This window comes from Sinocyclocheilus grahami, unplaced genomic scaffold (assembly GCF_001515645.1).
Source record: "Sinocyclocheilus grahami isolate Dianchi unplaced genomic scaffold, SAMN03320097.WGS_v1.1 scaffold90.1, whole genome shotgun sequence".
NCBI classification, from domain to species: Eukaryota; Metazoa; Chordata; class Actinopteri; order Cypriniformes; family Cyprinidae; genus Sinocyclocheilus; species Sinocyclocheilus grahami.
The window spans coordinates 915,391-933,807 of NW_015505269.1; the positions used below are offsets into that span (position 1 = coordinate 915,391).

Genomic DNA, 18,417 nt, shown 5'->3' on the forward strand with positions numbered 1-18,417 from the left:
TGCTGATTATTTTCTGTTGTATTCCAGTTGAAGCTATGAATGACACTGTGTTGGCAGCTTTTTTGAATGGCTCAGATTTTTGGGGTGGTGAGTGCTAGCAGAACTTCTCCAAGTGAACCCAGCCTTCATCCCTCCCATCACTTGTGTTTCCGCCTAACCAGGAATAGCTCATTACCTAATATATCACCTATAACCAGAAATATAACCCACTTCTCTAGAATCCCAACCCTGACCTCAAACAACTTCATCTTTATGAAGGTCTCATGCTTTACTGCACTTGATATTAATATCCATTTAATTGCATCTTCTTAATGAAAACTGATTTTGTCAGATTTAACAAAAGGACTGAAGCCAGCACTACAGGAGTTGACTATCATTGGCATTGTGTAACAAAATATCCAAGATTACTGTATATGAATGGTAATCAGTCCTTTTTCATTGTTTTAATTGTCTAATTAACATTTCGGCAGTGTCTACACATCTACTGGTTACTAAACTTTCTCCTTTCCCTGTTTTAAACTGAATACATGAATTAGTGTTGCATATTACATTCTGTATGCAACACTGTATAAGGTACTATAAAATATCTCACTAAAACATTGTTCATTTCTATTATATTTTTCATTTGGATCCTTCCATTCTCTTTTAAATGCCATCCAAAAGAAGCAATGGAAGGATAAAATTATTGTCATTCAATATGAGGTTCACTTGATAAAAGACATAAGGGCAATTTTTTAGATGTCCCTATAAGTTTTCCATTTATAGTGCCAAATTTGACCAGCAATATGCTGTTTGTACACCTCTAGTTTTATCTACCTCGTTCGTGTGTGGTTTTGCACACCAAATCAGGATCTTTTTCCCCTCTCATACAGAGGGGAAAAAAGTATTTAGTCAGCCACCAATTGTGCAAGTTCTCCCACTTAAAAAGATGAGAGAGGCCTGTAATTTTCATCATAGGTATACCTCAACTATGAGAGACAAAATGAGAAAAAAAAATCCAGAAAATCACATTGTAGGATTTTTAAAGAATTTATTTGCAAATTAAGGTGGAAAATAAGTATTTGGTCAATAACAAAATTTAATCTCAATACTTTGTTATATACCCTTTGGTGGCAATGACAGAGGTCAAACGTTTTCTGTAAGTCTTCACAAGGTTGTCACACACTGTTGCTGGTATTTTGGCCCATTCCTCCATGCAGATCCCCTCTAGAGCAGTAATGTTTTGGGGCTGTCGCTGGGCAACACTGGGCAATAGCTGGCTGGTTATAAAATATGTCTGATTGTGGCCTATCTATGTTCTAGACAGTCCATCTGGGGAGAGAGCGCCCACTTTCATGAACCCACCAGGAACGCACAGTACCACCATGGTCCTGAAAGGAGACACGCTGCAGCTGGAATGCATCGCTGATGGCCTGTAAGTAGGAGGAAGTGGAAAAATGGCTTTCTCTTGGGTCGAAGAATGGCTAATGTGCATCTTACTGTGCTGTTTGGGGTTTTTTGTAACCATGTCCGTTTCTTCTTTTGATTGGGGTCAGATTGCATCAATAGATTTGCATAAACAGTTCAAAAGTGTTTGACTTTATTGTGTTTTTCAGTCCAACGCCAGATATCTCCTGGAGCAAGGTGAACAGGGACCTGCCAAGCGGCCGTTTTTCATTTCACAGTTTCCAGAAAACTCTGAAGATAACGGAGGTGACAGAAGCGGATGGGGGAGATTACCGCTGTTTAGCCAAGAATCGCCTGGGGAGCAACCATCACATCATCACTGTAGTGGTCAGAGGTCTGTCACAGGACGTCTTTTCATCTGTCACGTCTCAAAAATCTTGTTTAGTCACATCATTCACTGACCCCGGGATGCCATCCTGATCTGTTCATGGACTTGAGCTGATCTGAAAGACCCTTTGTGTTTCCAGTTACTCAGAAAATACTGGCTGGTTTGCCAGATATCTTAAAATATATGATGAAATAATTCTAATCTGTTGCATAGGAAGCAGTCTAAATTCAAATTTTCAAATTTGTCTGTTTGATTTGAAAACTTTCCTTTTATCTCCACAGCGGCTCCCTTTTGGATCAGTGCCCCTCAGAACCTCATCCTGGCCCCGAAAGAATCTGGAATGCTCACCTGCCGGGCAGAAGGCAACCCTAAACCCACGGTCACATGGTCTGTCAACGGAATTCCCATTGAAAGTATGTAAAGCCCACTCACTCACTTTTATCTATAACCACTTTCCGTGAACTTTATGTAGCTTTTCCAGTATCTAGCTACTATTTTCAACAAATATTTTTATATTGATATATAGGAAGTTCTGATTTATTGTTAATCAGTTTGTTTGTACAGTGCCTGTAAATAAAATGATTCTCTAAAATGATTCAATAATCCTGTTTGTTTTTATACCATAATATTTATTTAAATGTTGCTTATCACTTGCATAAACTAAGTGTTTTTATTTATTTGCCTATTTTTTGTTGTTGTATTGTTTCTGTTTAAGTTTATGCTTTCACTCTAATTAATTTTATTGTTTTTGTGCCAGTGGGAAATATTAAATATATGAATATATGAAATATATGAACTGCTCTGATTAAATTATAAATGATATCATCTGATATATTTAAAATAATGTAGTTTGCTAATGCTTGTTAGTAGCTTGTAGCACATCTAATTACTTTTTCAGAAGAATGGTTTGATTATAGTTTAATTTTGAGTATAATTATGATGTGATTCCTTGATAGACTCACATAAGGACCCCAGTCGGAAAATTGAAAATGGCAATATCATCCTCAGTGATGTTCAGACCGGCTCAAGCTCTGTTTACCAGTGCAACGCCTCCAATGAGTACGGTTACCTGCTGGCCAATGCCTTTGTCAGTGTCTTGGGTATGTTAGTGTATATGCATTTCTATTCTATTCTATTCTATTCTATATTTTTCAATTATGTATGGTAAATGACATATATTACATTACATTTCAGCTGAACCTCCAAGGGTGCTGACTCCTCCAAATCATGTGTACTCAGTCGTCACTAACAGTAGGGCTCTGTTAGACTGTGCTTCGTTTGGCTCGCCACTTCCAAAGATCACATGGTGAGATATTATTTTATTTTTTATTTGTTTCATTCTTTTTAAGTTTGCCTCTAATACCCAAACGTGTTTACTGTGAGTTTATGTTGCATGGTGATTTTGCTTCTGTTATCTGCAGGTTTAAAGACAGTCAGAGCATAGTGGATGGCGACTCGTACATCATTCATAAAAACAATACCTTAGAGATCAATGTGGCTCGGCCACTAAACAGTGGCAAATACACCTGCATTGCCTCAAACAGTCTTGGAAACAAAGAAAATCATGTTTACCTGGAAGTGAAAGGTGAGTGAAAACTTAATTTAATTTGTTTTGGTTAAATCTGTGTATTTGTAATATGCTAAGTGAATGAATAGTAGTAGTAGTAGTAGTATGATGGGAAATATGAGGGAAATAAGCAAGATTTATGTTGTTTTCTTTCCGCAGAGGCTACACGGATCATCAGACAGCCTGGGTATAAAGTGGTCCAGAGAAACAGCATGGCTGTGTTTGAGTGTAAAGTCAAACATGACCCCTCTCTCTTTCCCTCCATGATATGGCTCAAAGACAATATGGAGCTTCCCGATGACACTCGGTATGACCTGCAACCACTGCTGCAATTTTTGTTCAAATATAAGCCCCATCTGAAGCAGGGGTTAGCACCTGAGGCACTGTGCTTGATACAAGCGAGGGAGATTGTTTAATGTTTTATTTTGTTTATTTTAGAATTACATTTTAAAATAAAATAATTTGCAGATAAACCAGTTGGGTATTTTTTTCTTTATTGGCATTTTTCCTATTTGAAAAGAAATACACTACTGTAAGTGGTTTGGGGTCAGTAAGATTTTTTTTTCTTTTAAAAAAAATAAAAGAATGTAATACTTTAATTCAGCAAGGAAGCATTAAATTGATCAAAAATGACAGTAAAGATTTTTATGTTGTTACAAAAGATTTATATTTCAAATAAATGCTGTTCTTTTTTATTTATCATATAATCCTGAAAACAAATGTATCAGTTTCCACAAAAAAAAAAAAAAATTATATAGCAAAAATATAGCAGTACAACTGTTTTCAATGTTGATAGTAGTAGTAGTAATAATAATAATAAAAAAACGTTTCCTGAGCACCAAATCAGTAATGATATGTGACAAAATATGACACTGAAGACTGAAGTAATGGCTTCCATCACAGGAATAAATTATATTTTAAAATGTTTTAAAATAGAAAATGGTTATTTTAAATTAAAATATTTAACAATATAATTTTTTTACTGTATTTTTTTATTATAAATGAAGCCTTGGTGAGCATAAAAGAGTAATTTCAAAAAATATTTCAAAAACGTACCAACCCCAAACTTTTGAACGGCAGAGTACTGTATATACAGTATACAAGAGAAACATTTAGAAAAATAAAATCAAAATCCATTCACAAAAAAGCACTTTTGATCTAAATGTTAATTTGTGAAGTTTGAGAAAAGTAAAAATGATGAAGTCTCAGTTTATTTGCTCTGAAAGGTGGCCTGACTAGCGGGTGTGTGTTTGTGTGTTTGTGTGTGTAGATTTGAGGTGGGCTCTGACAGTCTGACTATACATGACGTGAGAGAGGATGATGAGGGCAACTACACCTGCATCAGAAACACCACCCTTGACCAAGATTCAGCCAGCGCCATGCTCACAGTAGTCGGTACGCTCAGTTTATACATCACTCTTAACACTCTCACCTGCTTCAGGCAGTCATTTTCTCAGAACCTGTACATTATACAATATGGCTTCCTAGATTTTTATATGGGTGCTGTTGTACCGTTGAATATATATACTTTTTGTATAATTAACTTTTGACTTCCTCAAACCTGCTTTCCTTGTCAGAGGCCACACCAGCACCACCTATAATAATGGGTAAAATGCACTTCTTTCAGTTCCCAAACAGGTCCTAAATCCATTTGATGCATTTGTATTTTTGCTTTTTTTGTTTATCCCTCATCACCTTCCTGATATGTGCTTATGAATGTGCTTTGTGGATGTTTCCCATTGATACATAAACTGTTAAAGGCAATTTTGGTTTTTAGTTTTCGCAAATGAGGCATCTCACTAAACTTTTCCTGACCTCGTTTGGAAATAAAGACCTGTGTGGTTTCAACTTTACCAACAGACTCTCATGGCAATTTGTGACTAATTTACATTTTGATGAGTTAGCAACAAATTTGTACAATCTCATGTTTATGTATTCATCTGCTTACACCCCACTGAGTTTAGTTTTGTGGTTCACCTTGATGCTTATTTTTTCTAAAAATTGTTTGTTTTTGTACGACTCAAATCGTACAAATTCATACGAATTTGCCACGGATTCTCTAAAATGTGAACTAAATACGTTTTCTCATGAGATTGGTTTGACACTTTAAAATCGTGCCTTTAACAGAATGTCACATTTCAGTCTGTGACATTTTTTTTTTAAGTTGGTGGTATATTCTTTTTTTTTTATTTGGGCTTGTGTTGCATGTTTCTAATGTCTGGTGTAATTGAGCTGGATGGAGTTTTGTGTCTCATAAAATCTGGTTTTCCAGAGCAACCAGACCCGCCCACAGACCTGGAGCTGACAGACCAACGAGAGCTCAGTGTTCAGCTTACATGGACCCCTGGTGATGAAAACAATAGTCCTATTCAATGTGAGTTCTTTGTTTGTTACCTTGTGGTAGATCAATTGGTGATACACGTAATAGGTCAACAGAAACATTTACAGTAGGTCTGCTTTTCTGATCCCTTTATATTGGTTACTTCAGTGTTCCTGATCCAATATGAAGATTCGCTCCACAAGCCTGGAGTATGGGTCAATATGACTGAAGTCTCAGTAACCAGCACCACAGCACACCTGGAGCTTTCTCCGTATGTGTATTACTCCTTCAGGGTCCTGGCACTCAATGACGTGGGACTGAGTGAACCCAGCGCTCCATCCAGACAGTACAGAACCAACCCTGCACGTGAGTTACCCTAGCATGAAAATAGAATCTTTAAACGTCCTTGTATTTTTATGAATCAAAGTTTGATTGTGATTCTCACAGGGCCTGACGGGAATCCATCAGACGTTGAAGTCATTGGAACGTCACCTGACAGTATGACAATAACTTGGAGGGTAAAACACTTATGATTTGATTTGATTCAGTACAATCCAAAAAATAAAGGTTACAAAAGGGGGGTTTCACAGCAATGTTATTGAAGAACCATTTTAGGTTTCTTAGAGAACCTTTCAGTGGTCAGTACTTAATCAGATCATTTTTTTTAGGGTGAATGAGATTTTTTTTCTACTACAGAAAACCTTTGTGCATTGGAAAGGTTCCATGGATGTTCTTCCGAGGAACCATAGATCTCAATAACAAACCTTTATTTTTAATGCTATACCTACTAATTTAGCTGAGTTCCTAGTTCCTAGTTTATGTGGTTTCCTTTTAATGTCTGGTGAGCAGGAGCTGACTGGACTGGAGTCGAACGGTCCAGGCTTACAGTACAAGGTGAGCTGGAGACAGAAAGATCTGGATCCGCAATGGACTTCACTCACTCTGGCCAATGTCTCGCAATATGTGGTGACAGGAACGCCCACTTTTGCACCCTATGAAGTCACCGTGCAAGCGGTCAATGACTACGGTTCTGGTCCCAGACCAGAAGTGGTGCTGGGATACTCAGGAGAAGACTGTGAGTAAGCTTCAGAAAGCACTCAAATATATTTATTAGTGCTGTGAAATGATTAATCGTGATTAATTTTTGTTTACATAATATATGTGTGTGTGCTGTGTATATTTGTATATATAAATACACACGCATGCATGCATATATTTAAGAAAAAAGGTTATGTTCATATATTAAATATATTTATATATAATATTAATTATATGAATGTAAATGCAAATATTTTCAAAATATATACTGTATGTGTGGTTTTTATATATGCATTATAAATATAGACAGTACACGCATATTATGTAAACAAAACGTTTATTTTGGATGCGATTAATCGTTAGACAGCACTAATATTTATATCAAGATTATTTTAATATAATATATTATTTCACATAGCATTATATTTATATTAATGCAAATTTAAATATTATTTTACATAATTGTATTCATTGTCAGTATATTATATTATATTATATTATATTATATTATATTATGCTGATTGGGGCCAAAATCTAAACAGGCGTCACATGTACACATGTATACACTGAAAATGTTTATCCGCGATGGTGGTCAGATTCCTAGAAATACGGAATATAGTTCCTTTACAAATTGTAATTTAAAAAAAACTTTTTTTCTTTGTCAACTTAGTACCAAATGTGGCCCCAGAGAACGTAAAAGTTTCGGTTCAGAATGGGACAGTGGCCGAAGTGCGCTGGGACGCTGTTCCTCTTTCAACAGTACGAGGGCAACTGAATGGATATAAGGTACTTACTTAACACAGAAAATACATTTACATCTCTAATATTATTCACCAATTACGGAGATCTACCTAAAGATGTTGACATTTGAGCTGCAAACAGTCTTAAGATGTTGCCATTTTGTAGGTGAGTTACTGGAAAATGAGAAGCCTGCACAAGCAAGACCCTGAGCCCGTGAAACCACAGGAGCTCATCTTTCACGGAAGTGAGCTGGAGGGTCTTCTGATCGGCCTTCATCCCTACAGCCAGTACACCCTCAACATTAGAGCCTTCAACAGGAAAGGAGATGGACCCACCAGCTCCAATCTCATATTTGAAACACCAGAGGGAGGTAGAGTGTGTACTTACTATATGTACTCACTTGTCAAAGTATGAAGAATTATTTAAAGGAAAATAATCTATATACATTTTTTTTAGTTCCTGGGCCTCCTGCAGATTTAAAAATCCAAAATCTGAACCTGGACTCATTGATTGTGAAGTGGGTGCCACCTGTAGAATATAACGGTCACTTGACAGGATACTTGCTCAAATACCAACCTAGTAAGTCTGAATTGGGTCATGTTTTATGGGATTTTGTTGTTGATTTATACAAAGATGCCGATCACTTACACTTTTCATCCTCTCTGTAAACTCTCCTCTCTCTCCTTGCAGTCAATAAAACAGATGAACTTGGGCCGCTCAAAGAGCTGCTTCTACCAGCAAACGAGACCAGCATCACTCTGGAAAACCTCAAGCACAGCACTCACTACAAGTTCTATTTGAACGCCATGACTATCAAGGGCTCTGGCCCCATTGTCACAAAAGAGGGCTTCACAATGGTGGATGAAGGTGAGGACTAGCTTTGTGAATGATTTTACAATATAATATTTTCAGGATTTGAGGCAAGGATCCAGGTGCAGTATTCTATCCTCAACAGTGGCTTCACATAAATTGCAAGCAATATAAAACTTGTACAAAGGTTTTTGTTTCAATCCTCAGTTTCCTGAATCGGAGTGTTCTTGTTCGTAGTCCATGTTGTACGTCTACAATATAATGCTTTTAATTCATTAAGGGTTGCATACTCTATGAATAGATTTAACACATACATAACATGCCATTTGTTCGTTTGTTTATTTATATTTGACTTATTTTTATATTTTTATTAACATTTTATTATTTAAAAAATAGATTTTAAAAGTACATAACATGCCATTTGTTCGTTTGTTTATTTATATTTGACTTATTTTTATATTTTTATTAACATTTTATTATTTAAAAAATAGATTTAACACAACTTTAACAGTTTGTCACTATGTCATATTCTTTATCAGTTTTTTAAATCTTATTTGAAGCATACAACTTCACAAAATGTTGTATTAATTTTTTTAAAACATTCTAATGTTTTATGCAATTTTGCTTCTCAATTAAATAGATGCTGTTTTAGAGATATATTACAATTCTGTTGGAAAACAAGACAATAATGTTTAAGAAAATGTATTAATTTATTAATTAATTGATTGATTGATTTTTACAATTATACATTGATTTTTTTGTTTTGTTTTGCCTTTTTCATTCTGTCTGTGTAAGTAATAAGGATGTTCTGGCCTTTTAATTTTCATGATTAAACTTTTTTTTTTTGTATGTATGTACCTTCTAACAGCATCATATTTAGTGACTTACTGTATATATTTAGAAGCAACCTATTTTGGTTGTCAGGTGGCTTTTACTTACAGTATATCCCCTCTACCTTTGTCTTCTTTTGTCTCTCTCTCTCTCTCTAAAAGTGTCTGCTAAATGACTAAATGTAAATGTAATTCAAGAACTGCTACTATTCAAGAGTCACTGAGTCAGTGAGTTTAATTCGAGAACTGAATCAATGAGTGAATCATTCCTCTGAGTCGGTTCTTTTAAATGCTGTTTAAGTTCACAAATTGGACTAAATGATTTGTTTATTAATTGAAATTATTCATGAATTGAACTGAATCGTAACATTTACTCAGTCGCAGTTAACTCACTGCAGGAGAAGATTATCAGTGTACAATGGCTTAAATTTTGGTCCATTCATCACAATAATGCTATCGTATCACAAACTGTTGCACATGAGTCATATGGCTTTCCTTTATTGCCCTTTTTGACAGTTTTGGAGGTTAACAACTGATTATTGTGTAAAAATGTTCATAATATGAAATTATTTTCAATTCCAAGTCGTACGGCTTTGGTGAGTGAATAGCAGAAGTTTAATTTTGGGGTGAACTATCCTTTTAACTAGTGTAGACAAGGACATTAGATGTTTTTGAGTGTAGAGTGATGTTCAAACATATGATAAGACAGACCCAGATCTCTCTGCCTTGACCCCAGCGTCCTCTCAGAAACACAGAGTAACTAGCTCTCATTGCACCAGTGAACTGCATGTTCCTGCATGCTGTTAACTCAGATCTGCATTTCTCTCTTTCACTGCCTTGTTTTCTCTCTTTCTAATGTTTTGTGTTTCATGTTGTGTGTTTCACTATTCTCTGTATTCTTCCAGGCTCAGCCCCCCCTTTACCACCACCAACCCCCCCTGTCACTCAATCTTTGCAGTCCCCGTTTCACAAGGGTACAAACACTCCTGCCCCGGCACCTTTTCTCTCTTTCCTTCATTGTTATGCTTATCACTACTGTATTGAACAGGAATCTGTAGATGTTATACCTTTTAAAATCTCACAAGAAGTCACAATCATTATTTGAGCTTTACATGATTTACAGGAAAAAGTGAGTGATGACAGTTACATATACAGTACAGTTCAAAAGTTTGGGGTCAGTCATTTTTTTTAAGAGAAATTAATACATTAATTCAGCAAGGATGCATTAAATTGATCAAAAATGACAGTAAAGAAATTTATAATATTACTAAATATAATTTTATTTTTAAAAAAATGCTGTTTTTTTTTTACTTTATATTCATCAAAGAATCCAGAAAAATAAATGCAGCCTTAGTGAACATAAGTGAATTCCATCATAAATATAAAAAAATTTGACCCCAAAATTGTCAATGGTAATCTACTGTAAGTAATTAAAAAAATACATCTCTGGTGATCCTAAAAAGACACTTAAAATCTGTGAATTTCTTTAGATTAGATATAAAATATCAAATCAAGTTGCATTTGCAAACAAATTATACTGGTGCTTTTATTGGAAGCAACTTTGGTAACACTTTACTTAAAGCCTTTATGTATAATGCATTATAAAAGTAGTTTTAATGCATTAATGATGCTTTGCAATGCACCTTATGATGCACTGTATGAATAATTGTAACCACAGTTAATACATCATAACACTTGTCAGTTCATTGTTACAATATGTATTTTAAATTCAGTTATAATTATTTAGAACAAGATATAATGTATAACAATCCATATTATGCATAATTATAATGCATTATACCCTTTAATAACCCTTTATAATGCATTATACATATAGGCTTTAAGTAAAGTGCAACATATAAACATATAAAGGTGATTTTGGGGCCACTAGACTCTTTTTCATAATCTCTAAATTCTTCTGTCACTTGTATTTTTCCTTGTTTGATCAGCGCCTCCTGCTGGTCGGATGTTTGGGAGCGTGAACTCCTCGGTGGAGGAGGACCATGCTGTGATAAGCTGGGAATACTCGGGGCCGGATAGGAATGTTTATGTGGAATATGTTGTTGACAACAGTAAGATTGTCCTCCTTAAAGTTTATTTAAAATCATAGTTTAATATCATAAAGCTCATAGACCAAGCTATTTAAAGGGTGTTCATATGATGCTGCTAAAAAGAACATTATTTTGTGTATTTGGTGTAATGAAATGTGTTTATGCGGTTTACGGTTAAAAAAAACACATTATTTTCCACATACTGTACATTATTGTTTCTCCTCTATACCCCGCCTTTCTGAAACACGTCGATTTTTACAAAGCTCATCGGTCTGAAAAAGCGAGGTGTGCTCTGATTGGCCAGCTATCCAGTGCGTTGTGATTGGCCGAATACCTCAAACGTGAGACGGAAATGTTACGCCCCTCACCATACTGTGATGATGCCCTGTCAGGCCGGAGCAATGATTCAAAAACATGAAAACCCATTATAAACGAGGCATTCGTTGCATCCAGTGGGGACATAATTATGGATTATAATGATTTATACTGTCTTTTTACGCGTTGGGTTGCATCGCGCCGCGTAAACATAAAACCATGTCTGCATTTGTGATCGGAGAAATGACAAACAACAAGCTCTACTCTACACTGCCCAAAAACTCACTTTAAATATATAAAATATAAAAACTCTTTAAATATAAAAGACGTACTTACAGTCTTTGAGTCAGAACAGCCGGCATTGTAGTCTACTCTACCAGGATCAGGAAACAGTCCTCCATAAAATGTGCTGCACACATCTGAATATTTGGGTTGAAGTGTTCTGGAACAGTGTTGTAAATACAACTTAACCATTGATTTCTAGTCGTGTCCATTTTTGGAAGGCCAAACAAAGTAGTTTCGCTTTCACAACGAAGCACACAGCGTCTTTACGAATGGCAGCGGAAACAACAAAACTACAGCTAGAATAAAAGTTACGCCTTCTTTCTTTGCATGAACATTTGTGCGGCGTTATGCAAATCTTCCCACAGAGTGATGTAGACATGTGGGGGCGTGTTAGAACGAGCCGTTTTAGGTAGGCGTGGCTGACTCTTAACTTTTATAAAGAATATCTCTTTAGATTTGACTTAGTCTTTGCAACTTTACAGATCTTCTTTATGCACCAAGAGCTTGTAACAGTCCAAAGAGAAAGGAAAAATTTAAATCGCATCATATGACCCCTTTAATATTATATATTATAGAATTTGTGTAATATATTTTTATATACAAATTATTATTATACAAATTATACTATAATAATCAATCAAATCAACCTTTTTGCTATGTAATTAGTTTTGCCATAATCTCCCCTGCCGTCGGCCCTTCTCTCCAGGTAAAGAACCCTGGAAAACAGAGTTTGTAAATGGCACTCGGACATATCAGATTAAAGGACTAAAGCCGGGGATGTCCTATAGGGTTCGGGTGGTAGCCAAAGACCACTCGGACGCTACGGTCCACAGTACAGAGGAGCTGTTGATTACAGTTCCAGGTGAGGAGACCATGTCTGTAGACCACCAGCATCAACCTCACCTGTCACTCACCCGTGAAGCCCCGCCCAGACTCAGTTCAAGACATTACCTGTAGTTTTAGTTTGGAATATTAGCAAATTACTCTTGAGTCCAGATGGGTTTATGGAAATGTAGATGCATGCCAGAATTACGTTTGTCCATCTTTTCTTCCTTCCTTTTTTCTTTGCCATCCTACAGCGGTTGTCTTATTAAATTAAATACACTTCCTCAAATCCATGTTTCTTGTTAACGTCATAAAAACAAGGATTTGAGGTTTTTGTTACCTTGATGTTCAGCTCATGTTCATTTTTTACTTTACTGTAGATGCCAATATTTTGTGTTGTTGTTGTTTTGTGTGACATCTGCACGATAAATTAATTACATATATATATAAATAACATTTAAAATGAAAGAAAAGTGAGGATTGGTTAATTTTGTCCTCTCTTTTTTCTGCAGCCATGACTAGCAAGCAGGTTGACATAGCCACGCAGGGCTGGTTTATCGGGCTGATGTGTGCCATTGCTTTGCTGATCCTGGTGCTCCTCATCGTTTGCTTTATAAAGAGGAACAAAGGAGGCAAATATCCAGGTAAGTGAATGTACAAAATTGATGTGTGAAACTGGAAGTTAAGTACATCTGTGTGGTGCTAATGCTGAATCTCAAGTCTTTTAAACGATGCACAGGCCACATCAAAAAAAAAATCTGTAACATAAAATAAGAAATATTTAAGATTCTGCATACACATGTGGACCCTGTGAACTTCAATACCACACAACTTGTTGATTTTCCAATCTCATAGTAAAAGAAAAAGAAGATGCCCATCAAGACCCAGAAATTCAGCCCATGAAAGAAGACGATGGGACATTTGGGGAGTACAGGTGAGGAAAACAACTTATAGGAGTTAATCTACACCTATTCATATCACTTTGATAAGAAAAATGTTAAAGTGTTAAAGTGATGTTGTTGTTATTTCACAACTGATTGAAAGCAAACTTACTTCTCTTGCTCAGGGATTCAGACCGTAATTTTTTCATTCCTCTGAGATGAATGTAAACATCTTTGGCCTCACCACAAAACAGCTTAAAGAACGCAGGAGCAAACCTGTGTATTATATGACTGAAAAATACTTCACACATTTTTTACATTTTCATTCATTTACCACATTTCGAGTGTCAAATCAATTGCCTTCCTCATTTACGTTAATGATGGATTTATTGCTGTGATTTGTTATTTTTCATCCTTTGTTTTGTGTCATCCTTAATCTTTATTGTAATATTTATTATCATATTTTTTTAAATGTATGTTTTATATTTGTGTGTATTTTTTTTAAACATGTTTGGTCATATTGTCATTATTATTGCTGAAGCAATGGAGTAAATATCATTGGAACTGGATGGTCTCAACTCACGAAAGCTAATTCAGGACATAAATTCAGTATAGAAATATTATATATTAAATATTAATTAAATTATATATAATGTACCTTGGAATATTTGAAATCTTTCAAATTCAATTTCAGCTTCTGAAAGTGCCAAATCAGAATCACAATTGACAGCAGCCATCAGCCATGTTTGTTTTGTTGTCTTGTATTAACATTTCACATGTCCTGTTCATGAAGTCCATCATTTGTTGTGTAGTATGTCTCTGCATACATTTTTTCTTTACTGTAAAGTGATAACCTCATTGTCAACCATGTCAGTCTGTCTTATTTGTTCCTCCTGTGTGTTTTAATTTTGGGGGGATTCAGATCTACTGAAAGGTAAGAGGGGCGTTGCAAGTCTTGCATGCATAAAATCCTCCATTATTCATCTTCTAGTTACAGTAGAAAATCAAACAGATGGCTGTAAATTTTACGGTCAACCCAAACCCAACCTTGACTAAACTTTTAAATCCGAAAAAAAAAAAAATAGAATTTTGCATAGTTATTTGTATTTTTGGATCGCATATTGTGATTTGACTTTGTTTTATTTATATTTTGCTGCATTTGTTTAGAAATCCTCAATGGTTATTTTATGGTTTTTCCAGTTTTGAGAGAAGTGGTTTATGCATTATAATGAATGTGGCCAAATTTACCCTTCCGAATGCACGTTATGACCAGTTATGAACATGCCTTCCGGATATAAGAGAGACGCATTGTGAAAATACCTGCACTAAACAGCATGTTGGAAATGGACGATCTCCACTATCTCGTTTAGATGGTTTAAATTGTGCTATTGTAATATCCTCCCCTCCCTTTGTCCCTTGTCTCTACTCTTTACATCAGTGACACGGAGGATCACAAGCCCTTGAAAGGCAGCCGGACCCCATCCAATGGGACGGTCAAGAAGGACGACAGTGACGACAGCCTGGTGGATTACGGCGAGGGAGGAGACGGCCAGTTCAATGAGGATGGCTCATTCATCGGCCAGTACAGTGGGAAGAAGGAAAAAGACACGGCGGAGGGCAACGAGAGTTCGGAGGCTCCTTCTCCGGTCAATGCCATGAACTCCTTTGTGTAACTGACCTTTGACCCATCCAACACCCCACCTCCTTGTCACACCATCATATGGAGAACAGTCTCTATTGCACTGTGACCCCCTAACATCACAGCAAAAGAAATAAAACAAACGCCCCTAATGAAAGACAGTGAGAATGCGAGATGAGGGCCAGTCCAAGCTTCACCGCGATTGGTCGGAATGAGAGTCACGTGACATTGAGACATATTAAGTGTATTATCTCACAGCGAGCATACATATATATTGATATATATAAATTGACATATATTTTATTAACATGGCCCCGTTTACGTCAGATGGCATTTTATCACACCATCTTGTCCCTTGGACTCGCATGGAATCAGTAATTGACGTCACATCCTCAGCATTAAGGTGCGGTCACATTTACAGTTATTCTGCAAATTTTCACAAGCAAAATCCAGTCGTTTCGGTAGGAATCGGTGCGATTTTCCATTAGTAAACAGGTTCAAGTTTTCACGGATTCAAAGTGACTTCTGTGTGAACAGTGCCTCATTCATGGCTACACTATTGACAATATACAATGGACTTTTTTTCGCGCAAAACTTCGCTAATGTGACCGCACCTTTAGCCAGCGTTGTGGAGACCGTGAACCTCATCTGACTATATGATACTCACTTTTGCTTCACAGCTAATGCCTGTTGCATTCTGTCGTCAGTGTTCAAATCGGTATTATGCACATTTCAGGCACCAATGTCTTTGTGGACATTGTTGTGAAGTATGTAATACGTGTAAAAGCTGTTCTTAGGCATCAGAAGTTTTGAATATACAAAAAAAAAATCCACAGAATTTAAAAACTGGTTATCAGGGATGTGAGGTAGCATGTTTTTAACACACAAGCACTCTACACAGACGTGGTTTTATCCTTTTCACAGTTCTCTTGTTGTTCATTTTGCGCCCTGTGTTTATTCTATTTACTTTACGACAACATTTTTCAATGTTTTATCCCTGAAGAAAAGTCATCGATAGACTAGTTAAGGTTCACTTCATCCAGAAGTGTTATTGTGAAGGAAAGCCCGCCAGTCAGCCATGTAGCCACCCGTGACCCCACTTTGGCTGCCAGAATTCACGCTGCTCTTGGTTTGGTTGTACAGTATGGGATGCATCGAAGGCCCCTCAGCACGGTTCCGTAGTGCCTTGGTAGAAAACATTATTCTATACTCAAAAACGAGATTCCCTCTCATCGCTTTGAGCGCAGCCCATTTTTATATCAGTACTGCAAGTGACATCGAAGTCCTGGGCTGAGCAAAAACCGCAAGACTCAAGGAAATGGTCCCCTACACAGCCGCCACAGAAGTCACCTCAAATTGGGGTGAGGGGCATCTCATTCCCCCTATCGACAGCTAAAAATACTGCCACTTTTCTGTAAAGAGTGAACTGCTGTTGATTGGTCAGATTTGACACATTTATGGCAACTCATAACGGCAAGGGAAATGACCAACTGTGGTATTTGCAGTGGCTTGTCCTTGGGAAGACCTCAACATATGCGATACCAGTAGGCAGAAATATACACATTCTCACATGTAAGCGTTTTTTAAATCATGTTACTGCATGTTATGAAGTATTACGAGCTGTTGAGTGTAGTGAAACCAGGGCTTCACTAAACACACAGTTGACAGGGGTGCTGTCGTCAAATACGGCTTGAGTGTGTGCGGTTGCACATTTATGGCAACTCATAACGGCAAGGGAAATGACCAACTGTGGTATTTGCAGTGGCTTGTCCTTGGGAAGACCCCAACATATGCGATACCAGTAGGCAGAAATATACACATTCTCACATGTAAGCGTTTTTTTAAATCATGTTACTGCATGTTATGAAGTATTACGAGCTGTCGAGTGTAGTGAAACCAGGGCTTCACTAAACACACAGTTGACAGGGGTGCTGTCGTCAAATACGGCTTGAGTGTGTGCGGTTTATGCAGGCATGCATGAATATATGTGTGCTTTTGGAATGGATGTGTGTGAATGTGTGTTTATGTCTGTCCACTGTATATATGGGGCGAGCCTTTTTTTTTTCTGGCAAGGCCCTAGATTTTCATGATTTAGCTTGTCATAACTTGCATCAAGTTTTTTAGTTTGGAATTGTCTGCTTTTTAATGTATAGATCTGACATTTGCTTTGTAAATATCTAGCCAAAATGTTGTTTTAGACACATTAAAGGATGCTGGGGCGGCCCGTGAATGATAAAGCTGCTGAGATATCCGATCATAACTGAGCCCTTGAGCATGACAGTATATCCCAGAGTGCTCTAAGGGAACTGTCCCAGCAATTTGTGTACTATAAGTCACTTCGGATGAAAAAAACCCCACTTGAAAAGTGATGACAACCCTATTTCCTGAGTCTGAAGAACAGATCAACCGATGATTGAGTATGCGTAAGGTAGCGCTGCAGAAAACCGCACAGTGTTCCACCTGAATTCACACACACATCAGCTCTTACTCTTTTAATGGCACTGTTGTTTTCTTTTCTATTTGGCCAGGTAGTTTATGACTTTTTTTTCTGTAGGGAAAATAAGAAAATGGACGCATCCCCAAAGAAGGAGGCCGGATTGCACTGCTATAGGTGCAGAACCTTTTGAAGTGTTTTTGTCGGAGGGGGCAAAGACGAATGAAACGTAGTGTGTGAAATAATATTCTGGTTAATGTTAAAGCTACATGGAAAATAAAGCATGAAAGGCTGTGAAATGGTTTACTCTATAATATAATCGCAAAAAAAAATATTTTGTATATAAAAGGATTCAAATAAATGTTGGTTTCCGGATTTCACTACCATCTGTCTGTTTTTGATTTTATTCCGTATACTCAATCTTAATCAAAGAACATTAATTTAAATTAATAGAAAATATTATTTTTTGTTGCTAAAACTTTTTTTTGAAGCATTTGAAGCTTTTTGTTTTGTTTATATATATATATATATATATTTATTTTTTATAATACTAAACCTTCTCATTGCTGGTATATTGTATGTATATATAATTTTATTTATTATTAATGATAATGATGTGCAGCAAAATGTAGATAATGGAACCAATTTATGTTCATATTTTTATTTAAAATGGAAAATTACCCCCAAATGATAACTTGACAGTTTCCTTTTTATAATGAATTTGTTAATCTGGTTTTCATTTTCATTTTTATAATTAAATTCATTTATTTAAAATTGGCAGCAAATGCCCTCTATACATCTTACCCCACTGTCCCTTAAATGTTATAAGCGCTAGAATAAAACCTTAAGCAATCACCCAAGTCATTTTGGCCTTTTTATCCGATTGAACTGATTCACTTATTTGGAG

The 18,417-nt window shown here is 36.4% G+C and overlaps 1 protein-coding gene across 8 annotated transcripts in view; it reads left to right on the forward strand.

The window, feature by feature from the left end:
* LOC107587145 (neuronal cell adhesion molecule-like) overlaps positions 1-16,762 on the forward strand; it is a 52,380-nt gene extending 35,618 nt beyond the window's left edge. For 3 of the 8 annotated variants that reach the window (XM_016274803.1, XM_016274805.1, XM_016274804.1), the window contains 23 exons: positions 28-87; positions 1,303-1,414; positions 1,596-1,780; positions 2,056-2,187; positions 2,731-2,874; positions 2,969-3,080; positions 3,196-3,359; positions 3,501-3,648; positions 4,612-4,736; positions 4,919-4,948; positions 5,614-5,715; positions 5,830-6,027; positions 6,109-6,179; positions 6,511-6,736; positions 7,370-7,485; positions 7,606-7,810; positions 7,897-8,019; positions 8,131-8,307; positions 11,030-11,152; positions 12,438-12,593; positions 13,069-13,200; positions 13,412-13,490; positions 14,876-16,762. In XM_016274803.1, coding sequence (XP_016130289.1) covers positions 28-87; positions 1,303-1,414; positions 1,596-1,780; positions 2,056-2,187; positions 2,731-2,874; positions 2,969-3,080; positions 3,196-3,359; positions 3,501-3,648; positions 4,612-4,736; positions 4,919-4,948; positions 5,614-5,715; positions 5,830-6,027; positions 6,109-6,179; positions 6,511-6,736; positions 7,370-7,485; positions 7,606-7,810; positions 7,897-8,019; positions 8,131-8,307; positions 11,030-11,152; positions 12,438-12,593; positions 13,069-13,200; positions 13,412-13,490; positions 14,876-15,110 — 3,155 coding nt within the window. In that variant the 3' untranslated portion in view covers positions 15,111-16,762. The remainder of the gene's footprint in view (positions 1-27; positions 88-1,302; positions 1,415-1,595; positions 1,781-2,055; positions 2,188-2,730; positions 2,875-2,968; positions 3,081-3,195; positions 3,360-3,500; positions 3,649-4,611; positions 4,737-4,918; positions 4,949-5,613; positions 5,716-5,829; positions 6,028-6,108; positions 6,180-6,510; positions 6,737-7,369; positions 7,486-7,605; positions 7,811-7,896; positions 8,020-8,130; positions 8,308-11,029; positions 11,153-12,437; positions 12,594-13,068; positions 13,201-13,411; positions 13,491-14,875) is intronic. The other 5 variants (XM_016274806.1, XM_016274807.1, XM_016274808.1 and 2 more) reach the window with 4 other exon arrangements.
* Positions 16,763-18,417: the final 1,655 nt, after the last annotated feature.